General features: G+C 33.8%; 3 protein-coding genes across 4 annotated transcripts; all 3 read right to left on the bottom strand.

Annotated features, from left to right (window-relative positions):
- Window positions 1-5,444: 5,444 nt before the first annotated feature.
- On the bottom strand, window positions 5,445-7,531 carry LOC107953530 (transcription factor TCP14). The gene has a single exon (XM_016888861.2). The coding sequence runs from the start codon at window positions 7,108-7,110 to the stop codon at window positions 5,881-5,883; it is 1,230 nt and encodes a 409-aa protein (XP_016744350.2). The 5' UTR covers window positions 7,111-7,531; the 3' UTR covers window positions 5,445-5,880.
- Window positions 7,532-13,868: 6,337 nt separating this feature from the next.
- Window positions 13,869-17,743, bottom strand: LOC107953531 (flavonol synthase/flavanone 3-hydroxylase). The gene is made up of 3 exons (XM_016888862.2): window positions 16,965-17,743; window positions 16,294-16,615; window positions 13,869-14,324 (listed from the first exon to the last, which is right to left on the bottom strand). Exons 1-3 carry the CDS (start codon window positions 17,315-17,317, stop codon window positions 14,055-14,057), a joined length of 945 nt encoding a protein of 314 aa, XP_016744351.1. The 5' UTR covers window positions 17,318-17,743; the 3' UTR covers window positions 13,869-14,054.
- A 531-nt stretch (window positions 17,744-18,274) lies between these two features.
- Window positions 18,275-22,729, bottom strand: LOC107953532 (NAP1-related protein 1). 2 transcript variants are annotated; one of them, XM_016888864.2, is made up of 11 exons: window positions 22,421-22,729; window positions 21,813-21,935; window positions 21,659-21,709; window positions 21,407-21,478; window positions 21,145-21,255; window positions 20,995-21,056; window positions 20,440-20,500; window positions 20,292-20,348; window positions 20,154-20,189; window positions 18,596-18,702; window positions 18,275-18,457 (listed from the first exon to the last, which is right to left on the bottom strand). In XM_016888864.2, the coding sequence occupies exons 1-10, from the start codon at window positions 22,547-22,549 to the stop codon at window positions 18,643-18,645; spliced, it is 762 nt and encodes a 253-aa protein (XP_016744353.1). In that variant the 5' UTR covers window positions 22,550-22,729; the 3' UTR covers window positions 18,275-18,457; window positions 18,596-18,642. The 2 variants fall into 2 exon arrangements, with proteins under 2 accessions (XP_016744353.1, XP_016744352.1); XM_016888863.2 differs by having other exon boundaries at window positions 18,275-18,702.
- Window positions 22,730-23,726: the final 997 nt, after the last annotated feature.

Genomic DNA, 23,726 nt, shown 5'->3' with positions numbered 1-23,726 from the left:
GGGTTGCCGACTGCCTCTCTAAAAATGATCTTTTTGATGATCTAGGCATTAAATTCCTCGACAACCCTCCAAAAGAACTTGAAGAAATATTGTCCACTGATGGAGTCGGGATAACGTTTAATATGACTTGTTTATGCATTAACTAGTCTTCAAAACTTAATTTATCGTTCTTGAGAGAAAAAAACCTAAGGAATGCATTTTTTGTTGAAAAGTCAACAAAGGTAGGAAGCAACTTGTTAAAAAGGTTGAGCAAGTTGCACCGAATGTTGAAAAGTTGAATGGGATAATTGCAATTTTGGTCCCTAATTTTTTAGGCCATTTGCAAGTTAGTCCCTGAACCTCAACTATAAATAGGCCTTTTCATTTTTCATTTCAACCATCCCAACCAATCTTTCTCTTTTAGTTTTCTCTCTTCTCCCATTTGAGAATTCTTAAGGAATTCTATTTGTTTGTAATATTTTGGAGATAGTAAAGTTATCATCTGGTGTTAGTGCCCGAGGACGTAGGTATAATTTACCGAACCTCGTTAAAACTCTTGTGTTCTTTTTTGTCCTATTTTTCTTTCAATATTTGAGGGTATAATAGTAGTATTTAATTGTGCTATTAAATTACTATAGAAGGGATATTCTGACTAAGGAAAGACTTGGTATTTAAGAGATCATTGTGATCCACCTCTCTTCCCTGGGAATTGAACTTTGTGTGATTTTTTAGTACAATAATTTACACGCTTCCGACCCTATTGGAACAACAAGTGGTATCAAGAGCCGAAGGTTAATCGTAGTATGCTCTGTGGTTGCAGTTTAAACTGATCTTCCACATCAGAAAAGATTTCCTTAGGTATATTGAAAGATTATGGAGAAAACGGTCGGTGTAGGAGCTTCAACATCGTCCATGTGGACAAGACCGACAATTGCAAATGCAAGATTGGCCGTGGAGATCTTTGATGGCACGGGCCATTTTGGTATGTGGCAAAGTGAGGTTCTAGATGCCCTTTTTCGGCAGGGTCTAGACATTGCCATTGATGAAGAGAAACCAGATGATGTACAGGAGAAAGATTGGAAGGCGATCAATCGGTTGGCATGTGGCACAATTCGATCATGCCTTTCTCGAGAGCAGAGGTATGCTTTTTCAAAGGAGACTTCTGCAAATAAGTTGTGGGTGGCACTTGAAGAAAAATTTTTGAAGAAAAACAGTCAAAATAAGCTCCACTTGAAGAAAAGACTGTTTCGCTTCACATACGTCCCAAGTACCACAATGAATGATCACATCACCAAATTTAATCAGTTAGTCACTGATTTGCTGAATATGGATGAGACATTCAAAGATGAAGATTTGGCTTTGATGCTGTTAGGGTCACTTCCTGAGGAGTTTGAGTTCCTAGAAACTACTCTACTTCATGGCAGGAGTGATATATCTCTGAGCGAAGTCTGTGCGGCCTTATACAGTTATGAACAGAGAAAGAAGGACAAACAGAAAAACTCAATCAGAGATACAGAAGCTTTAGTAGTCTGAGGTCGTTCATACACTCGGAAGAAAACTCAAAAGGGGAGATCAAAGTCAAAGTCCAGACTCGGGAAAGATGAATGTGCCTTTTGTCATGAGAAAGGCCACTGGAAGAAAAATTGTCCAAAGCTGAAGAGTAAGGGAAAAGCTGCTGTAGATGCTTGTGTTGCAAAGCATGATACTAGTGACTCTGAACTATCACTGGTTGCATCATCATCGTCGTTCCATTCAGATGAGTGGATATTGGATTCGGGTTGTACCTATCATATGTCCCCTAACCGGGAGTGGTTCTCTGATTTAGTAGAACTAAATGGAGGAGTTGTTTATATGGGCAATGACAATGCCTGTAAAACTGTTGGGATAGGTTCAATCCAATTAAAGAATCAAGATGGATCAACCAGAGTTCTGACTGATGTTCGGTACGTGCCCAGTTTGAAGAAAAATCTCATCTCATTGGGAGCCTTGGAATCCAATGGTTCAGTTGTTACTATGAGAGATGGGATTTTGAAAGTGACATCTGGCGCACTTGTGATATTGAAGGGCATCAGGAAAAATAACTTGTATTACTACCAAGGTAGTACAGTTATTGGAGCAGTCGCTGCAGCTTCCGGTAACAAAGACTTGGACTCAATGCAGTTGTGGCATATGAAGTTGGGACATGCCAGCGAAAAATCCTTGCAAATTCTGGCAAAGCAAGGATTGTTGAAAGGTGCAAAGGCTTGCAAATTAAAATTTTGTGAGCACTGTGTTCTGGGAAAGCAAAAGAGAGTGAAATTCGGCACTGCTATCCATAATACAAAAGGTATTTTGGAATATATTCACTCAGATGTGTGGGGGCCTTCCAAAACACCTTCGTTGGGAGGAAAACACTACTTTGTTACTTTTGTTGATGACTTTTCCAGAAGAGTTTGGGTGTATACCATGAAAACTAAAGATGAAGTGCTTGGAGTTTTTCTTAAATGGAAAACTATGATCGAAAACCAGACTGGCAAGAAAATCAAGCGGCTTAGGACGGACAATGGAGGGGAATATAAAAGTGATCCGTTCTTCGATGTGTGCCAAGAGTATGGTATTGTTCGACACTTCACAGTTAGGGATACACCACAACAGAATGGAGTGGCAGAGCGTATGAATCGAACATTGCTGGAGAAAGTTCGATGTATGTTGTCCAATGCTGGGTTGGGCAAGCAATTTTGGGCTGAGGCTGTGACATACGCTGGCCATCTTGTTAATCGTTTGCCATCATCTGCATTAAAAAGAAAAACTCCTATGGAGGTATGGTCTGGAAAACCGGCTACAGATTATGATTCCTTACATGTGTTTGGATCCACTGCATATTACCATGTGAAGGAGTCAAAGTTAGATCCGAGGGCAAAGAAAGCTCTCTTTATGGGAATCACTTCTGGAGTGAAGGGATTTCGTCTTTGGTGCTTAAGCACAAAGAAAATGATCTGTAGCAGAGATGTTACCTTTGATGAATCTGCCACATTGAAAAAGGTAGCAGATAAAGATATTCAGACGAGCAATACTCCACAGCAGGTGGAGTGTACTCCAAAACAGGTGGAGTTTGAGCAGATGGGGATTTGCCCAGTTAATAAGTCTAATTCTCCAGCCACAATGGAGGAATTAGAGGTTGAAGAGGTTCTGACCCAAGAACCACTAAGTACACCAGAACCAGTTGCAGTTGCAAGGCCACGGAGAGAAATTCGTAAACCTGCTCGATTTACTGATATGGTGGCCTACGCCCTTCCCGTTGTTGATGATATTCCTATCACTTATCAAGAAGCAATGCAAAACTTAGAAAGTGATAAATGGAAAAGCGCCATGGATGAAGAAATGCAGTCTCTCCTGAAGAACAATACTTGGGAGTTGGCGCAATTACCGAAAGGTAAAAGGGCAATCGGATGCAAGTGGGTATTCGCAAAGAAAGATGGATCTCCTAGCAAGAAGGATATTCGCTACAAGGCAAGATTGGTAGCTAAAGGCTACGCTCAGAAGGAGGGAATTGACTACAATGATGTATTTTCCCCTGTTGTGAAGCATTCCTCCATTAGAATTTTGTTGGCCTTGGTAGCACAGTTGAATTTGGAGCTAGCTCAACTTGATGTTAAGACGGCTTTCTTGCATGGTGAGTTAGAAGAGGAGATCTATATGACTCAGCCAGAAGGATACACAGATGCTGGTGGTAGAAATTGGGTTTGTAAGCTTAACAAATCGCTATATGGATTGAAGCAATCCCCGAGGCAGTGGTACAAGCGATTTGATAGCTTTATGAGAAGGCAGAAGTACACAAGAAGCAAATATGACAATTGTGTGTATTTGCAGAAGCTGCATGACGGATCTTTCATTTATCTACTCTTGTATGTTGATGATATGTTAATCGCTTCGAAGAGCCAAAATGAGATAGATAAGCTGAAGGCTCAGTTGAATCAAGAGTTCGAGATGAAAGATCTAGGTGAGGCCAAGAAGATTCTCGGCATGGAGATAAGTAGAGATAGACAGAGAGGCAAGCTTTGTTTGAATCAGAAGCAATATCTGAAAAAGGTATTACAATGTTTTGGTGTAAATGAAAACACAAAACATGTAAGTACCCCACTTGCTTCTCATTTGAAACTTAGTGCTCAATTATCTCCGAAAACTGAAGAAGAAAGAGAATATATGGCAAAAGTCCCATATGCTAATGCAGTTGGGAGTTTGATGTATGCGATGGTGTGTACGAGGCCTGACATTTCACAAGCTGTTGGAGTTGTGAGCAGGTATATGCATGATCCTGGAAAAGGACATTGGCAAGCTGTGAAATGGATTCTACGGTATCTTCGAAAAACCGTAGATGTTGATTTAATTTTTGAACAGGATGAAGCACTTGGTCAGTTTGTAGTTGGATATGTTGATTCCGACTTTGCTGGTGATTTAGATAAACGTCGTTCAACTACGGGGTATCTGTTTACTCTTGCGAAAGCCCCAGTGAGTTGGAAGTCTACCTTACAGTCTACAGTAGCTGTGTCTACTACAGAGGCAGAATATATGGCAGTTACAGAAGCTGTTAAGGAGGCTATTTGGCTTAATGGATTATTGAAAGACTTGGGAGTTGTTCAAAGTCACATTAGTCTATATTATGACAGTCAGAGTGCTATTCATTTAGCGAAAAATCAAGTCTATCATTCAAGAACCAAGCATATCGACGTAAGATATCACTTTGTGCGGGAAGTCTTTGAAAAAGGAAAAATTCTACTTCAGAAGATTCCGACAGCAGATAATCCCGCAGATATGATGACCAAGGTGGTAACAACAATCAAGTTTAATCATTGTTTGAACTTGATTAACATCCTGAGAATTTGAGCACCTTTAGGTGTATGGCGCTCGAGAGCGCATTTGGAGGCACTACAAAAGATAGCTTTATCGAATTTGGGGAGTTGAAGGAAGTATGTGAAGATGTGATTATCCTAATCAAATCTTCAAGGTGGAGATTGTTGAAAAGTCAACAAAGGTAGGAAGCAACTTGTTAAAAAGGTTGAGCAAGTTGCACCGAATGTTGAAAAGTTGAATGGGATAATTGCAATTTTGGTCCCTAATTTTTTAGGCCATTTGCAAGTTAGTCCCTGAACCTCAACTATAAATAGGCCTTTTCATTTTTCATTTCAACCATCCCAACCAATCTTTCTCTTTTAGTTTTCTCTCTTCTCCCATTTGAGAATTCTTAAGGAATTCTATTTGTTTGTAATATTTTGGAGATAGTAAAGTTATCATCTGGTGTTAGTGCCCGAGGACGTAGGTATAATTTACCGAACCTCGTTAAAACTCTTGTGTTCTTTTTTGTCCTATTTTTCTTTCAATATTTGAGGGTATAATAGTAGTATTTAATTGTGCTATTAAATTACTATAGAAGGGATATTCTGACTAAGGAAAGACTTGGTATTTAAGAGATCATTGTGATCCACCTCTCTTCCCTGGGAATTGAACTTTGTGTGATTTTTTAGTACAATAATTTACACGCTTCCGACCCTATTGGAACAACATTTTTGGCCTCTTCCAAGAATTATGTGCACAAACAAAAATGCTGAAATGAAATTAATGGTGTAACAAAAATAAATATAAAAAACCCAAAAAATGGAGACTTTTTTCAGCCAAAACGGACGGCACCAATGTTAAAAATGGTGTCTTCTATCTCTCCCGAAACCTAGAAAGAACCTCATATTAATCACACCAAGAAAAGTAAATTTTCAACCTTTTTTGGCAGTAATGAAAACCAAATTGTATTTTTTTTTCTTTGTTGTTATTTGAAAGAACAATCAAACCTCACGTGTGTTACACATCGAACTACACAACTGATCGAAACAAGCAAAGAGATGATCGATGCATGGTGGTATTTGATCAACTCTACGACTGATGACTAGTTGCATCATGTCGGTTATCGCCGCCTCCGGCGCTTCCACCACCACCTGCAGCTCCTCCTCCTCCGCCGTCGTTGTTTGAATGAGGCCCGCTCGCTTGTGATTCGGATACTTGCCGATAAGGATTCAATCCAGCTAATATATTTAAATGTCCTTCAGCACTTATGCCGGTACTTCCTCCTCCACCACCACCACCAGCAGCGCCACTGGTAACACCGCTCGAACCCAATTGTTGGCCTGGTAATAAAGCCATCGGAGCTGGAAAATTCATGAAATGCAATCCACTAGACATAGTGCCCCTATACAAAGCACTGCTATTCACGGAAGGAAACGTCCATATAGGGTCGCCGCTAATTACTTGATTATTAGAATTAGTTACCATCCAAAAATTAGCCGGAATCTGACCGTGAGTTGCTGCTGGAATCACGCCGGTGCTTGACTGCAACAAGTAACTCCCCATTTGATGTTGTGAAGATAAATCTTGCTCGGGTCTTCTCTTCCTTCCTAGACTATTTTCTTCATTTGCTGATATTTCCAACGAAGAACTATTATGATCACGCAACTCTTGCTTAGCTTGGAACATGGAATTCAAGTTACTGCTTGATTGGAAGTTAAGGAATGTCGGGGTTGTTTCTAATCCAATTCCTGGGAACAGACTTCTACGTTGTTGCATAGAGAAGTTGGAGTTGAAACCTGAGGATCGTAAGTGAGAGGGAACCGACATGGTTGAGCCTGAACTTCGGAGGGAGATGTTGAGGGAAGTGAAGTTTGCTGGGATGGTTCCAGTACCAGTGGCGGCGACCACAGCAGGTTCAGCTTGTTGGAGTAGCCATTCAATGGTTTCACCATCAGATTTATGGCCTAATTCACGAGTAAGTTGAAAAACCCTGGCTGCACAAAGAGCTGGCATTCGGATCCTACGGCCACGTCCATCGACCTTGGTATGTCGATCTTTGGTTGAAGTACGTTTAGGGGGTGGTTTTTTACAAGGTTCCGGCGAGATTTGGAGGCTTGAAATGGAACGACTCGTGTTGGGTTGATCAGCAGAGGGTGAAGAAGAGGAGGAAGGTGGGAGAAGGGAAGGGAAAGGAGGGGAAGAAGAGGAAGAACAAGGCTGGATATCATCTTGTTTCTTCTCAAGTAATTGGAATGGGAAAGTAGGGCGGTGTTGGTGGTGGTGGTGGAGTTGATGATCATCACTTCCTCCTCCTTCCATGATATCATGAAAGTAATAGGTCGTTTCTCTAATGGATCGGAAAATCTAGTAACTTATTCGTTTGGTGGGTCTTTGGATCTTTGTGTTTTTTGAAAAAGAGTAAAAATGATGTAGAGGGGATGATAGGGAGGGAGTGTTATGAATTAATTTGGGTTTTATTTGTATTTGCTTTCCCATCAAAAGCTTAGCCTGGAAAATTCCTGTAGAGAATTCATGTGTTTTGACGCAGATAAAGAGAGAAAGGATAAGGGAAGAGGGCAAGCTTTAAGAGCAAAGATAATGAGTGGAAATGATATGGCTTAAAAAGCAATATGTTTTTAATAAAATATGATTAACTAGGATAGGAGCTGTGAATTCTACTTGGAATTTTGTTTTAATATCTTTGGATCAGTGGTTGGACAGGACAGCCCCTTTGGTTCAGACTCCACGTGAGGTGCTCTTTTTTATCATTCAATCCATAAAGACAGTGGTGGCCAAGGTGGGACCCTTTTCCAAGTCAATTTTTTAGAAAATATATATTTCTTTTCTCTGCGAGTCGATTGGTTTGGAGTTTGGACCCATCTCATTCAACTCCCTTCCTTCCTACTTCCTATCAAATTCACCGTCAAACTCAACCTGTAAAAAACAACATATTTTTAAAAATAACCACAATTCCACCGTGATCATGATTCTAGTCTAAGTGGACATATATTTATTAATGTAGAAGGATGTGGGTTTGAGTATTTAAAAAAGAATAGATATTAACAATTTTATTAATTATAATTTTTTCGCTTATCTTTATATGTAAATGAAGTTGTTAGGATGAGCGCTTTTGGCAATGTTAAAAAGAAAATCAATAAAGGTATCAAATCTCTTATTTTGATAATGCGCTAAATATAATTTATATCTTATTATTTAAAAGGAAAATAGGGTTGACTTGAAAGTAAATATATATAAAGTATAATAAAAATATATATAAAATATATGAGATACGTGATAAATATATAATTTTCCTTATCAAATATAGTTAGGAATTGACAAAAATATGTCTAGCTTTTATAGTTTGTGTTTTAATATAATTTATATTACTTACTTTTTTTTTAAAAAAACTATCAACTTTAAAAATATGTGATAAAAGATAAATGAATTTATTATTATTTTACTTACAACTTTATCATAATATTTTTCATTTTAAAAAATAGTTATTTCATGAATATATTAGTGTGTCATAGGATTCTCAAATAAGCAAACATCAGATAAAATTAATAGAGAATTTTCTTGCATCTTATTTTCACTCACACAAGAGTTTTATTTATAAGCACTTGTCATTCAATGCAATAAAAATAAATGAAGCTTACTTAAATGTTTCATTAACGCATACATCAAGCAACTTGCATATGTAACAACTTGTTTTTAGTGATGTCGGAAATAGTGATTTCGAGATCATAAATTCGACAAGTGAGTCTGTAAATATTATTATTTAATATTTATGAATAAAACATAATATTATATTGAATTTTGATTTGATAAATTTTGTTAATTGGGCGAATAGTTAAGGTTTGTCCTTAAAGTCATGGGATTTTAGAAAATGAGATATTTAGACTTCGTTTCTGTAAACCGAGCCTATAAATATTTTATTAAATATTTATGAAGTTACAATATAGGTATATTGAAATTTGGTCCAAAAATTTTAATGTTTAAATAATTAATTTAGTAAAAAGGATTAAATTGTAAAAGTTATAAAAGTTAATCGCTATTAGTTTATTCATGCTTAATAGCCATAAAATCATGGGTGGAAGACCTTATGTTACAATTAGACCATGTTAAAGTAGCTTGGACGATTAGTGGGCTGTTTTTAAGTATTTTATATGTTAAAAATTTATTTAATTAAAAGTAAAACATATTTTATAATAAAACAAAAGCAAAAGTCATTTTAATTTCATCATCTTTTTCATTTTTTGAGTTAGCACCGAAACCACCATTATTTTAGAACCAAAGCTTCGGCCTTGGCAAATTTAATTGCATGGTAAGTATTATCGTTGTAACTTAATTTAGCTAAGCTAGGGACTAATTCGTAAGATTTTTAAATGTTTTGATTTATGTCATTGATGAAATTGTAATTTTTTTTAAAGTTTGTTGATAGATTATTAAGCTTGCTAGTTAAATAGGACTATTTTGTAAAGTGGTTTTGGTTAGTTTTAAGTTTAAGGACTAAATCGATAAAATAATAAATTTGGCATGAAATTCTTGTGATACTTTAATAAATATGGGATGTAATTGCATAGGGAAAATTTTGGCTAGCATGGAGTTGGTTTAATTGTAATAAATTTGAAAGTTTCGGGTTCAGAGACTAAATTGAATAAACAGTAAAAATTTAGGGTAAAAGTATAAAATGTTGATTAAAGGGTTAATTACATGATTTTTTTTTCTTTAAAAGTATTTGAATTGGATAATTGAATTAAATTATAATATTTAGATTAAGAAACGAATCAACCAGACAATAATCGCATGAAAGGAAAGTTAGCGGGGTAATCATCGATGTTGTGATCGTTGTCATTTTTGGATTAGGTAAGTTCGTGTAATGAATGAATTGATTTAGTTGATGTTTTGCGAATTAATAAATATCTAAGTATATTGTATTTAAATTTGCTTGCATAGTAAGTATTAAGTTATGAAAACAGATCAAATTGAAACGAAATTACAATTGAGGGTCATGATTGAAAATGGAGAAATTATACAGTTGAATTCATGGGACAAAGAAATACTTAAGTAATTATATGATATGAATGTGAATCACGGCCCATATGAACCTCGTGAATGTTTAGGATACAAATGACATGCCATTAGAGTTATTTATCGTTTCAGGTGCTAGTCTTGGATGTCCTGCATTTGTGGTAGATTCTTTACAGCTCGTGTGAACAACATCATATAGCCTAACATCTAGACCTACAGCTCGTGTGAGCAAACCAATTTTACAACTTGTGTGAGCATCGTTCCCACATATCCGACATTGTTCCATTTGGTTCATCAGGTGAAAAAAATTGTTGACACCATTTTTTTGATAAAACGGGGTCGACTTGGATTTTGAAAAAAAGAATGAAAACGGGAGTCGCCACCAATCCTTTTTTTGATGAGGTGTGATCGGGTCACCTCAAAAAGTGGTTGTTTTTAATAAATGATTTAATTTTATGAAAACAACGATTTTGGTCTACGAAATTCAAAAAAAAGGTTCGGGAGTCGGTTACGCACGAGGAAGGATTAGCACCCTCGACACGCCCAAAATTGGTACCTTAGTTGATTATTTAATGTCTTTATGTCGAAAATTAAAAACTCGAAAAGAATTTAAAAATAAGATCCTTCTTTATATTGCGTTATTTTTTTTTTAAAAAAAATTACTTGGATAAGTCAAAATGAAAAATGCCTTCTTATCTCGAATTAACAAGATGTCACATCCAGTAAGTTAGGACACGACACCTTGTATTTTTTGAGAGTAAGCTTTCCTTTTATTTTTTATTTAAACCTCATTTATTTTAATTTTAAAAGGATATTCGATTACTTAAAATCAACGAGAAAAATCGAATCTCAGTAAGTTAGGGCACGATTTTCTCGAATTTTCTAAATACGGAATATTGCCTTTACTTTCGAAAAATCCTCATATCGAGAAAACCACGTGTCATATCCAATGCGTTAGGACACAACATATTGAAATCCCGATAATGAGTTTTTATTTATGTTTTTTATTAAAGAGCATTCTCGAGCATTTAGATTCAACAGAAAATTAGAACCCAGCACGTTAGGGCCCAATTCTCTCGAAGATCCCAAGCATCGAGTATTGCTTTTGTTTCCAAAATTTTCCTTTTTTACGAATTCGAGTAAAAATTGATGTGACGGAATAACAATTACGATAATGCGAGTAAAAATAATACGAGCGAAGATAACAAAAATAAATATATAAAAAATCAATTATATACAATAACAAGTAAATAAACAAAATAAAAAAAAACTAAAACATTTTAAAAAAAAATAATAATGGACACATAAATAAATAGATAAACATAAAGTAAAACAATAATAATAATAAAGAAATGAATAAAATTATAAAAGTTTTAAAAATGCATGTATGAATTTTAAAAGATTTAAAATACAAAAAAAAAACTATGTAGGTATATATATATAATGAAAATATGTATGTCTATACATATATATATATATGTGTATGTACAAGAATTATAAAATATGAAAACATAATTACATATATATAAATAACATGCGCATGTATGTATATATATTACATAAAGACAAAAAAATATAAATATGTATATTATAAAAATAAAATAACGTAAGTATGTACATACATTTATAAGTATATGAATTAAAATATGTAAATATATAAGTATATATATGCCTGTAGAAAATATGAAATATAAAAAATATATACTTAAAATAAATAAAGAATATGTATATGTATATATATATAAATTATAATAAAATATTAGAAAAAAATGAAATAAAAATATTAAATATGAAAATATATATACATGTATACGCGTACATTATAAAAATATATACTAATACATAATAATAATAATAGTAATACTAATAATACTAATAATATAAAATAACAAGGATATTTAATAAAGATATAAAAATAAACGAAAAAAGGACTAAAATTGAATTAAAAACAAAGTTCTGGGGCAAATGTGAAAGGAAATGAAGAGAAATGGGCTTATTTGAGCGCGCACCAAACATAGGGGGACCGAAACAACAATTATTCCATTCCATTAAAACGCAGCACATTAGCGGGGACTAAATCGAAAAGCGCGAGAAATTATGGGGCCAAATTGGAAACAAGAAAAATGACTTAATTGCAAAATCCTGAAAAAGTGGAAGGACTGCGCGCATAAATATCCCATTCAAACGAAAACACGCGGATCCTCTAGCGGGTCGGGTCGGATGGGTCGGGCAATGGTCAAAACGACGTCGTTTTGAGGCTTAAGTGTAGCCCCCAAAACGACGTCGTTTTGGAGGGCTATATAAAGGCCTAAAATAGCCAAAAAAAATTATTTGGGGAGAGGGAAAGAAAAAAGAAGAGAGAGAGGGAAGAGAGAAGGGAGAGAGAAGGGAGGGGGGAAGGGGAATCCGGCCAGGGGGCCGGTCACCGGAGGCTCGCCGGCGCCGGCGCCGGCCACCGCATGCGGTGGCCGGAAAAGGTAAAAAATATTTTTTTTCTTTTTTTTCTTTTTTTTTTGCTTAATAATGCATATGTTTTTATGTTTTAATATTTTTTTAGTATTTTTATGTAAAAATAAACTCAAAACAGTAAAGAAAAAAAAGAAAGAGTCACCTCAGGTTTTAGATTTGATTCTCCGATTTGGTGTTAGAGCCCCTGATTGTATATATATTTTCGAATGGTTCTTGTATTGAATCTGTTAATATTGAAAGAAAATCTTTTGTTTTCATAGCAAAAAATAAAAAATTCCCCCCCTTATCAATGGTGAGATTTTCGGTTTTTATAACCGATTACAAATGTTTATTTTCTATTTGTTTATTTCTACTTGGCTTCTTGCAGGTGGTCATGGCCGACAGTGGCATGGTGGTGTTCGGCGCAAGTGGGCAAGTGGGCAAGTGGGGGGTAGGTGGCTAGGGTTAGTGGGATTAGGGTTTCTGAATGCTGAGCTTAGGTTAATGGGCTGGGGTAGTTGGGCTTCGGGTTTATTGTTTGGGTTATTTTGTTGGTATGGGCCCGGTAAATTTGGGCTTCTACAAAAATAATATATGAAAAATGATATATGAAATGGTTATATGACTCGGTTATATGAAAAATGATATATGAAATGGTTATATGACTCGGTTATATGGAAATAGATATATGAAATGGAACATTGGATATAGATATTTGAAATGAAATATGAGTTGTTAAATGAATAGGTGATGGTTGAATTGAGTTTTAAATGTTATTATTTGTAATGTTTATGACATGATAAATATATATGTTTCGTATATGTGAACTCACCAACCTTGTGAGATTTGTAGTGTGTATAGGAAATAAATGAACACATGACCTTGTTTATATAATTAATTGCAAAATGTTTTAGTTACAACAATTACAGTAAGTTAAATTTTAAGTTTAATACGAACTTACTAAGCCTTATTTAAGCTTACTCTATTTATTTTTTTCTCTTTTGTAGATCATCAGATATGAGCTGTCGATTGAATTGTTTTTGGAGATCACACTATCCATCAACTCTTTCGGTAGTTATTTGTTTATTTTGGCCGGTTATAAGTGACATTTAAATAGAGCTTTGGTATATGCACGTTGGTGATCGTTTGATCATGTTCCGTGCCATTTGAATTATGAAATATGTGTATTGATGTAAATCTTTAATGGTATTTTGGTTGGTTTGGTAATTGATGACATATGTGTGCTTGAAACTTAATGTTCAGTAAACTATTTAGTTATTTGGTTTACAAAATAAAATTTGATTATACTAAAATTGACGAATAAAATATTAAATTAAAATATATTCAATAAAAAGAATAATAAACAATCAATTTATATAATTCAAATGATTTTATATAAAAACTCAACCTTTTAAGCGAATTGTTGATTTGGAAATTTATACTAAAGGCTAGTTTGGATGAGTGGTGCGTTTACTTACGATTAGTGTAAAAGCATCGATGAGATTAAATATTGTAGTGATACTGTAGCGTGAGACAAAAAGTAAATTAAACGTACCGCACTGCACCGCACTAAATCGTCCATCTAAACTAACCCTAAATAACTAAAAAGTGATGGATTCTAAATATATTGAACCAAACCAAATAAGCAAAAGTGAATAGTTATACAAACCCAATCAACATCTCAAGTTAAAATAATATAAAACTGGAAACATTTAAAATAAAAATAACTTAATTTTTTTCATCCTCAAGCAAACAAATACAGATATGAAAGTGGATTATTCGAGTTAAGAAGTAATATTATAATGGGTGATCCGGATTTCATCTTCAGGCGTAGTGGGAGGATGAGTCTTGTTCCTCAGCCTCAACTGCAAGTACTCACTGTATTGAAAACCTCTGTATTTGGGTGACTCACCGATGTCTTTAGTGAAGTGTGGCAATGGTTCAACCCATTTATCTCCCTGCAAGTTATAGAAGAAAGCAAAAGAGTATCTGCTTCTTCCTTTAGGCCTCACCACTCTGTGTGTCGCGCTTTTGAATTTATTGTTGCTCAATACCTTTGCCACAATCGTTTCCATCACCAAAACAGTCAATCAATTCTCAGAAAATGTAATGTATTTCGTTTACAATGGCAATGTTTTTGGAATGGTACCATCTGTCTCTCGATTGTCTAATTTAAATCAAATAAATTATTAAAAGTTAAAATATATATATATTTTGATTTGTGGGTTTTTCGTCTTTTCGAATCCATACTTCTATCCTTTTTCGATTCAATTATTTTGACAACCGATCCAGTCTAATTCAGAAAACATTGACAACTATAGTCCTTTCTTAAAAGAGGAAGATGGTTGCTATGTACAAAGGTAAAATAAGAGAAGTTAAGACTCTTATACTTTATGAAAGTAAAGAAGTTAATCCAGTTTAATAACATAATTAAATTCTTAAATTGAAACTTAATAATTCAACCATTTATATGTAAATAATTAATAAAGTAGTTCCTTTCAAATTAATGTATTTATTAATAATTGAATTTCTCAATCTTCCTAAAGTATAAACACTAAAGAGATTAATCTCACAATTTCAATGAAGTAGAAAGATGGAATTCATCGTTAGACCAAATTAATAAATATTATGTTTTAAATTTTAAAATGATTACTTTACTCTTTATAATATAGATTAATATTTAATATACAGTCGGTAAATAAATCTTGTGTACTATCAATTAACCATAGTAAGCTACCTCATAATTTAATAAAATAAACAACTTGTCACACCTCGAAAATCGACGAATTCGAAAAGGTGAGTAAAATAAGTATGTAGGTTGTTGGGTGTGCTGTGGTAACATAATCTGCCACCCTATTAGCCTAATGGCGAGTTAGAGAATTGACGTATACATGCAATTCTTTTTTGTAGTTTCAGAACTTAACGTGATGTACTGGGTGAATTACCCATACATGTTGATTTTTAACTAAAATTATCAGATTAGATTGGATTTTTCGAACTTTACTGGAATGGACTGGTTTTAAAGAGAGTGTGTGAAAAGCTGGATACATTTTTAGCGGATTTTGCAAGAAAACACTTCCAGTTTGACGCGCTTTCTTACTTAGTCAATAAAGCGCGTCCAGTTGAACACATTTGTCCTATGTTCTCTCCTCGATCAGTTTAGGATTTTGTTAGGGTTTTAGTTTTAGGGGTTTTTTTTAGATTTTTTAATTTTTAATTTTTTTATATTCTTTTAAGATTTTTTTAATATTTTTATATTTTTTGAAAATATAAATTTTAGAATTTTTATAAATATTTTGAATTTTAAAAATTATTTTAAAATTTTTAAAATTACTCGTGTGATTTTTTTTTATTTTTGTTGAGAGAGACCAATTTGTTTATTTTCAAAATTAACAGAGACCAAAAAGGTATTGACACCAATTTGTTATTCGAATTATAAAATTTAACTCGATTCAAACTCGAATAATTTGAAATTCAATTTTTTTTCAATTTTTTCAAATCAAATCGGGTTTTACTCACCTATAAAACAATGATATATACTAAAAAATGTGCATATTTTTTAAAATATTCTTAGGATATCTGACCAATTCTGGGGTGAGGGACAATTCTGCAGGGGGTTGACAATGGGAAATTTTGGGACCTGAAATTTCATCCAATTAAACAGGCTTTGCTAACTTAGTAGGAAAGCACATCAAGCTGGAAGCATTTTCCTACAAAATTCATAAAAACATGTTCATATTCTCTCTCCAAAATCTATCTATTCTGGTAAATTTTGAAAAAAATCAACCTAATCTGATAACTTTGCTTAAAAATCAACATATATGGTAGTTCAGCCTGATGTACTGTGTAATTCTTTTAAATTAAATTTAAACTAAAAAAAATTAATATAAAATATCTTAATAATTTAATGATTTTTTACATTAAAAAGTTTTTTGAGTGGGCCAAGGCGAGAAATGGGCCTATGTGAACTTTTTTATATTAAGTAACTTTTATAACAAAGAAAAATAAGTGATGTTGTATTACCTGAATAACATCGCTTATGTTGACCACTAATGTGCCTTTTGCAGGGATCACAGGGATCCATTCCCCATCCTTACGAACTTCTAAACCACCTGCTTCGTCCTGGAACACCAAGCTGATGCAATTTGAATCTTCATGTTCTGTTAGTCCATTGTTCTCAGATTCAGTAGCTGGGAAGTAACGAAGTGCTACCATGAAATCCCAGCTCCGATCATGATTGTATTCTTTGAGGAAATTAGGAGGGAGACCCAAGCACTGATTCACAATCGTCTCCACAAGTAGACCTGTTTCTGTCAACTTGGAGAAAACATCTTCCAACACTCGTCTACCAAAGCCAACGAATCAAATCAAATAAGGCGAGGTTTATGGTAACAGTACTAACAACACTTGAATTGTATTTTGCCCCGCTATTTAAAAAATAGATAAATTAGTCTTTAGACATCAGATCAAAGAGTAAATTGATTATTTTTATTAAAATTTTCATCTATCTTTTTAATTAAAAATCGGTCTCTTTACTTCAAAATGAGTATATTAGTGTAACTCTTTAATTATTATGCTAGTCATATCAATATTTAACAATAAAAATGAGACTAATTTTTTCTTCCGATATAATTTATATAGATTAATTTATTTATTTTTAAAGTATGGGGAGAGAGAGAGAGAGAGAAACATACTTGAAATCAGGTGGGTTTTGAGGGAAAACATTGAAGGTAGATCCTGGTGGAAACATCAATAGATACTCATTCTTGTCAGGCGATTGTTGGGGCTGTGTGTTGTAACCAGCAGGAAGTGGTGCATTTGAGGCTGGACTGCTTTTCAGTTTCTCGTCAGAAGGATACTCGAAGAAAACTTTGGAGAGCTCCAGGGCTCGTTGCAGCAAGTTTATGGGGACACCATGGTTCACAATTTGGAAGAACCCATACTCGGAACACGCCTTGGTAATGACTTCCATGGCCTTTTTCTTGCCATCTTCATCATTTTTGGTGAAAGGTGAGAGATCTACAGTGGGAATCAAGGGCTCTGCCATAAGTAAAACCAAGTTTTGTTTTGAATCGAGACACTCTCAGGCAGGAGGACATTTTATATATAAAGACACCATTCTGGCAACTCCAAAATCAACCACATACTTTTGTCTTTTCAACTGTGTCTTGGTGTGATTGGCTAGATACCTTTTTTCTTTTTATCTCACAAATATTCACTCAACTACAGAACTACAAAAATCAGACTGCCATGAAAACCTAGTTAAAATATTAACTAGACTGCCATTTATGAAATTTTCTTTCTTTATCTCCCCTGTGATCATACTAAACTCACACCCACCAAGACTTTAAAAATTTCTAAGATCAAACTCTTTTTTTATACATAATAATATTGTCACTGTATAATAATAATAATAATAATAATAATCTCATGAGAAAGTGGATGTATAGTAATTGAAAAATTCATAATTGAAATTTTCAGAACTAAACTAGTAATCGAATCAATAAAACCATCAATTCACTAATTTAATCAATTCATAGGATTCAATTTAATAAATTATTAAAAAAATTAAAATATTAAAAAAATCAAAGCAACTAGTTTTTAACTCGATTTAAACAATCCGCATCAATTCACAAAGTCAACCAATCTGAATTTTTTTTCAAAACCGATTTTTTATTCAACAACTGGTGGAGTTTTGGATTAAACAAGCAGACGAATAAGTCAAAAAAATTGTCCAAGTAAAATTCAAATATCTTGATGCTTGATTAAATGATTAAAGTCGCAACGCATTTTAAAATTTACAAACTCAAACTTAGATGAACATAAAAATTAGATTACTTTTTACTAAATAAACGGCTTTAATCGAAAAAAATCAAACATGCAACTGCAAATGGTTGGTGAAAAGAACACTTGGTTTAATCAAATTGATTCAGAACCATGTTTAAAGAAAAATGATCTTGAAAAAGAAATGCAATAACTAGGGAAAAACTATTAGCCATATGCATTAAACGTCAATTCCATTTTACCAATATATCATAAATTAATCATTGATAAATTCACACGTCAGCTCAATAGCAACAAATATAATCTATTCTGCATTTTACACACTAATTAAACAAAACTATAGATGAAGGCCAGAACTCCAATATTATGCAGAAAATTTCTTGACACCCGCAGAGAGGAAAACCTGAAAAAAGGTAAAAGATATGGGCAAGGATAAATGAGTCAATGCCAGCTGGTTATAAAGCAAAGAAAGCTATCTTGAATTTGGTTATCCTCCCCGTAACAACAGCATCTAGGAGACAACTTTACACTAAGTTCTTACTTAAAGCAAGGTAAGCAACAAGTATGATTAAAAGGCCAGCAGCAAATTTAGTTATCATTATCGTCATCTTCGTCATCGTCATCATCATCCTCGTCATCATCTTTTCCCTGTCAGTAGACATTAATGATTTTAGGAATGTACTTGTAAATGATCTAAACATACTGCATCAACCTGATGAGTATATGTAACTTACAAAATTTTGATAGTCTGATATTTTTACAGTCTTTAAATATAGAATAGCTCATTTAGCCATTAGCATTTTGACTGCAAGTTGTTCCGTCAGACAAATTCACAGAAAATAGGAACAAAAGAAGACCTAGATGCAAGTATTCACCATAAATAAAGAGAAAAGGCATCTAATGCTTTCAGAAATCAAAACTTCCATCGTTGTAATATAGACCTCATTTCCCCCGCATTCTTTTATACCACCACTAAATCAATGACTTCATCAATCAATATACCAAACTATAAGCAGCTTCATTCTGTGACCTGACTCTTAAATTCGGTTAATGAGTATTCAACTCACAACTAATCTTTCTCTACATGAAATGAATTTCAAACAATTACCTTATCTCAAATTATATTTATCATACACCAGGCAACTGCAAGCTCAAATTGCTTCTTCATCCAATGTATGGTTTTAAAATGTTGAATCAAGTAAAGAGTCGTAGAGCTAAGCTGACCCGACATAATATAAATGGTATGCACACAAGACAAGATCCATATATACAATCCCACTGGTTTCTGTCAGTAGGATAACCCTTGACCAATATTGGTCTCTAATGCATTCATGTATCCTAAGCCCAAAACATAAAACATGTTGTAGGAAAATGAATCTAGGTCCTCTATATTGATTCAATGACTTCTCTAGTACTAATATGACAAACATTGGGATGCTAGTATATTCACATAATCCAATGGGTTTATTCCACATTACTTTAGCAAAATCAATGCAAGAATTTTATCAAAAGAAACCAGCCCATTATAGCATACACTACACCGTAAAGTAGTTGGAATACTGTGGGTTAATGTAATGCCATTATAAAGAGGAGAATTCATAATTTACAACATAAAGTAAACCGTTTTCAATAACTAAGTAAAATACTTATTAAAAGAACCAGTTAAATAGATGCAAGTCAAGTCTAACAAGCAAAGATAAAACAGCAGGCTCTTGCAAGTATAGTTGACTCCTGTCAGCTTAATTTACACCCACCTGAGCAAAAGGAGATGAGTAATTAAATCCTGATCACCATATACTAGCAGGAAAAGGATACCATTCTTGTCAATATTCTGATTTTTGTTATTACCAAAACCTAGTTCCATTGATAAACTCACATTTAAACTGGTAAGTATAGTTCCCGGTTCCCCCAAACATATCTAGATAAAAATAGTACGCAATCATTGGTGAAAAACAAACAAAACAAATATTAAAAAAAGACCAAAACCTACAGCCATGCAATTTTTATCTGAAAAGATAAAAAACCCTAGTAAAAATGGTACACGAAATACATGTATTAAGTTTTTCACAGAAACAAAAAACTTCAAAAAAGGGTTTTACCTCTTCATCACCATCAAAATCCTCTTCATCAGCCTCCTGCATCAAGTTGACAAAAACAATTAGCACAGGAAGCAAAACTGATCAAACAACAGGTATATAACAAAATCAGGGGAAGAAGCCAGAAGATAAAGCAGTTACATTGTTGAAATAAGTGAGTGGGTTGGGCCACAAATCCTCCTTGATAATCTCTGCTACCTGTAATGCTTATCAGGTGAAAGTTTAGATCACCTCTGTTAGAAAATAAGTAGAAGTCTACAGATAGATAGTGCATGCAGAGAGAATTTACTTCATCATGAATTTCATCCATGTCATCTTTCTGATGAGCATCAGTAAACCAGGTAAAGAAACTGCATTCACACATGTACCAAATTTAGTATAATATAGAGCTAATTGGAAGCATGACCGAGAATTAAAGAATCAATACAACACAGAACCTAACACTTGCGATTATAATGCAACTTCAAAGAACCTAACAAGTATGTATAAATACAAAGCATTTATAAGTACACAATAAAATATTTGCCAAGATATTGCAGTAACCAAAGCTTTACTAGAGTAACTAGACCAGGACTAAATAACACATAATACATGTATAGAACACTAAAAAGGAAACTGAATCTCTCATTGCTTGGCTCAATAAAACAGAAGATAACTTGTAAAAGGAATTATATTACTATAAAAGGCTAGTTTAGAATACAAAAAAGAATATAGTATAAATATTGAGAAAATAGTACCAAAATTACAACATTTTACAACCTGAAGATATTAAATAAACTAATCTTGAGTTTTATGTTATGAAGTTCTAAGACAGAAAATTAATTGACAGGTATGATCAACAAACCTTTCTTCAGCAAGTTGCCGCTTGTATCCTTTCTTCTCATGATTAACTCCATTTGGTAAGCCCTTAACATTGGAGGAGAGTAATTTATAATATACGAGGGAAACAGATACCTATAAGAAGAATAGCCATCAAAAGAGGATAAGCCCTCACCATGCCTTCTTTCCACTTGATTTGGGTGGCAGTAATTTTAGTTCCTTCGTCATGGAAGGTGAAGGTCTTTGTAAGCTTTGAATCTTCAAAATACGGATTGGGATTGAAGTTCTGAGAAATTATAATCAAATTCAATCAGCAAGCCATCAAGACAGATTAGAGATGAATTATGATTCTACTACCAACCAGCGGAGTGCAAGAAAGTAAGAGCAGTTTCAGTTTCCTACAAAAAAGGTAAGAAAAGGAACATGAAAGAACTTACAAATGTAATAGAGTACCCGGATTTCAGATCTTTAAAATCCTCCACTTCAAGTGAAGTAATATGCTTGAATATCTACCAGGTAATAATAGTTGAAAATAAGTAGATGAAGAAATAAGACAACAGTTCCATCTAAAATTACATAACAGGAAAACATCCAGAATTACATTTAAAATATAAACCAAAAATCAGTTTTGCAAAGTAAACTATGAACAGGAGGAAAGTTTTCACTTGAGGAGAGAAGTGACTTTACACCTTCTGATCCTCTTCAGTCAAAAGATCACCAAGAGCAGGATGACTCAAGAACTGCACATCAAGAAGGCCTGTGAATCTAAACATGATTCTAAAACATGGAGAAAGCAATAAGATAAGGTCCAATAAATTATTACGAAAAAATAGAAACACTTACAGCTGTTAACCAGAAATCAGGGATCTTCTTAATGATGTCTTTCCGTTTATCATAGACTGGTCTGCGTACCTCATTGTACTTCTGCTCCACTTCCAAGACTTCCTCACTCGCCTCCTCATTAATCTAATTATACCAAAACGGAACAAACGTATCCGTCAACATTAAATCACCTTCTCCATAATAAGGCATAATAACCTAAAATGACCCCTACAACCCCCATCACCCACCCCCCAAAAAAGAAGATTCAGGAAGCAAGAGGAACAGAACAATTAAAAGACTTGAGCTTTCAACAATGAATTCAGATGTATACAACAAATAATCAACATATAAATCCGATCAGATACAGAAACAAAGAGTAACACAATAATGATTTTAACATTTATTTTATTTGCCAATGATAGAAATTACAACAATATTGATACTTAAATCATTTCAAACAACTTTCAATTAAATTTATCCCAGTAAATCAAAATGAAATCCAAATTTAAAAAAAAAAATCAAATTCTACAAGCAGTTTTCTTGAAGTTCTCATAAACCCTAATTTAAAATATATATATACGCATGGTATATAAATTATCGTAAAATGCAAACAGAAAAATAAAATGAACCTTCTCAAGCTCATCTTGGATCTCTTGAAGCTTTTCAATGGAAAGGACGAGGTCTTTATCGATTTGTTCAGAGTTCTCTTCTTCTCCTTTCTCTGTTAATTTCACCTTCTTTCCTTTGTCCGCCACCATCTTATCTTTCTCTCACCAAATTTTACAAAAAAAAAAAGAAACAATCCCTAAAAATTCAGGTTTCCCGGTTTTGCTCCTTTCCCTTTGTTTTCTATTCTCTCTAAAACCCTAAATTTTCTTCTTTTTTTTTTCTTAGATATCTACGACGGGGAAAAGTGAGTAAGGACAAAATGCAAAGGTTTTGGGAGTTGCAATCTGCTCTGTTTGGGATATTTTTGAGAATATGCAAATGGACCAATAAAAAACTGACGGGTGGACATTGTATGGTATTATTGTCATTACAAACCATGATAATAACGGAACTTTCGGAGATTCCTTTTCAGAACTAGCATCGGAATCTATAAATTACTTCACTCTTGTAAAAGTATCATAAAAGTTTTTTTTTAAGAGTCGAATTATATTTTATCGTTTTATTTAAAAAATAGATAAATTAATTTTTATACATTAGATCAATGAGTAAGTTATTACTTTTATTAAGAATTATATCCATTTCTACTATTAAAAATTGGTCATTGTACGCCAAATGAGGTACACGTGCCACGTGTAACTTCCTAATCATTCTATCAACCAAGTTATTTTTTAATAATAAAAATAGATGAAATTTTTAACAAAAATTATCAGTTTGCTTTTTATCTAATGCACAAAGACTAATTTACTTTTACTTCTACTCATACTCCTATTCCTACACCTACTCCTACTCCTATATCAATCGGAGTGAAGACACATCTTCTTTGCTTCTCACAATTTCGTCATTGTCTCCAACTTCAAACTCATGTCAAACACCCATGTTTAACTCATCTGCTTAATAACGGTGGAATGACCCTCATCCTTGAGCTTGGGAATATCATGCTCAACCTTTTCCATCGGAGTGTTCATTGTGGCTTGGCATTAGACGACTTCTAATAATTGCTTCAATGTATTGGACATGGAGGACATAGCAGCTTGGCACAAAGACATGCTCTTTTCCAACATTCCAACCCGTGTAGCAAGAGATGGGTCTTCTATGCACTCGTCACTCTCCATGTTACTTTTCGAATAATTATATGGAGAATATGAATTTTGCTTCGAATAACTAGCCGACTATTTGAGATTGTAGCTATTTGCACCATCTGCATACCTATACGACCCATGAGAATGCTCGTATGAATATTTGTGTCATTTATGATCACCGTAATAA

This window comes from Gossypium hirsutum, chromosome D07 (genome assembly GCF_007990345.1).
Source record: "Gossypium hirsutum isolate 1008001.06 chromosome D07, Gossypium_hirsutum_v2.1, whole genome shotgun sequence".
Classification (NCBI taxonomy): Eukaryota; Viridiplantae; Streptophyta; class Magnoliopsida; order Malvales; family Malvaceae; genus Gossypium; species Gossypium hirsutum.
Note: the sequence above shows the minus strand (reverse complement) of the source record. Positions and strands in the feature narration are given on the sequence as shown.

Coding starts and splice junctions, on each gene's coding strand:
- LOC107953532 (XM_016888863.2), bottom strand. CDS start 22,549: ATGGTGGCGGACAAAGGAAAGAAGGTGAAATTAACAGAGAAAGGAGAA. Junction 21,936..22,420: donor TCCAAGATGAGCTTGAGAAG/GTTCATTTTATT, acceptor TGGTATAATTAG/ATTAATGAGGAGGCGAGTGA. Junction 21,057..21,144: donor TCAAGTGGAAAGAAGGCATG/GTGAGGGCTTAT, acceptor TCCAATGTTAAG/GGCTTACCAAATGGAGTTAA.
- LOC107953530 (XM_016888861.2), bottom strand. CDS start 7,110: ATGGAAGGAGGAGGAAGTGATGATCATCAACTCCACCACCACCACCAA.
- LOC107953531 (XM_016888862.2), bottom strand. CDS start 17,317: ATGGCAGAGCCCTTGATTCCCACTGTAGATCTCTCACCTTTCACCAAA. Junction 16,616..16,964: donor CAAAACCCACCTGATTTCAA/GTATGTTTCTCT, acceptor TGGCTTTGGTAG/ACGAGTGTTGGAAGATGTTT. Junction 14,325..16,293: donor ACATAAGCGATGTTATTCAG/GTAATACAACAT, acceptor ATTGTGGCAAAG/GTATTGAGCAACAATAAATT.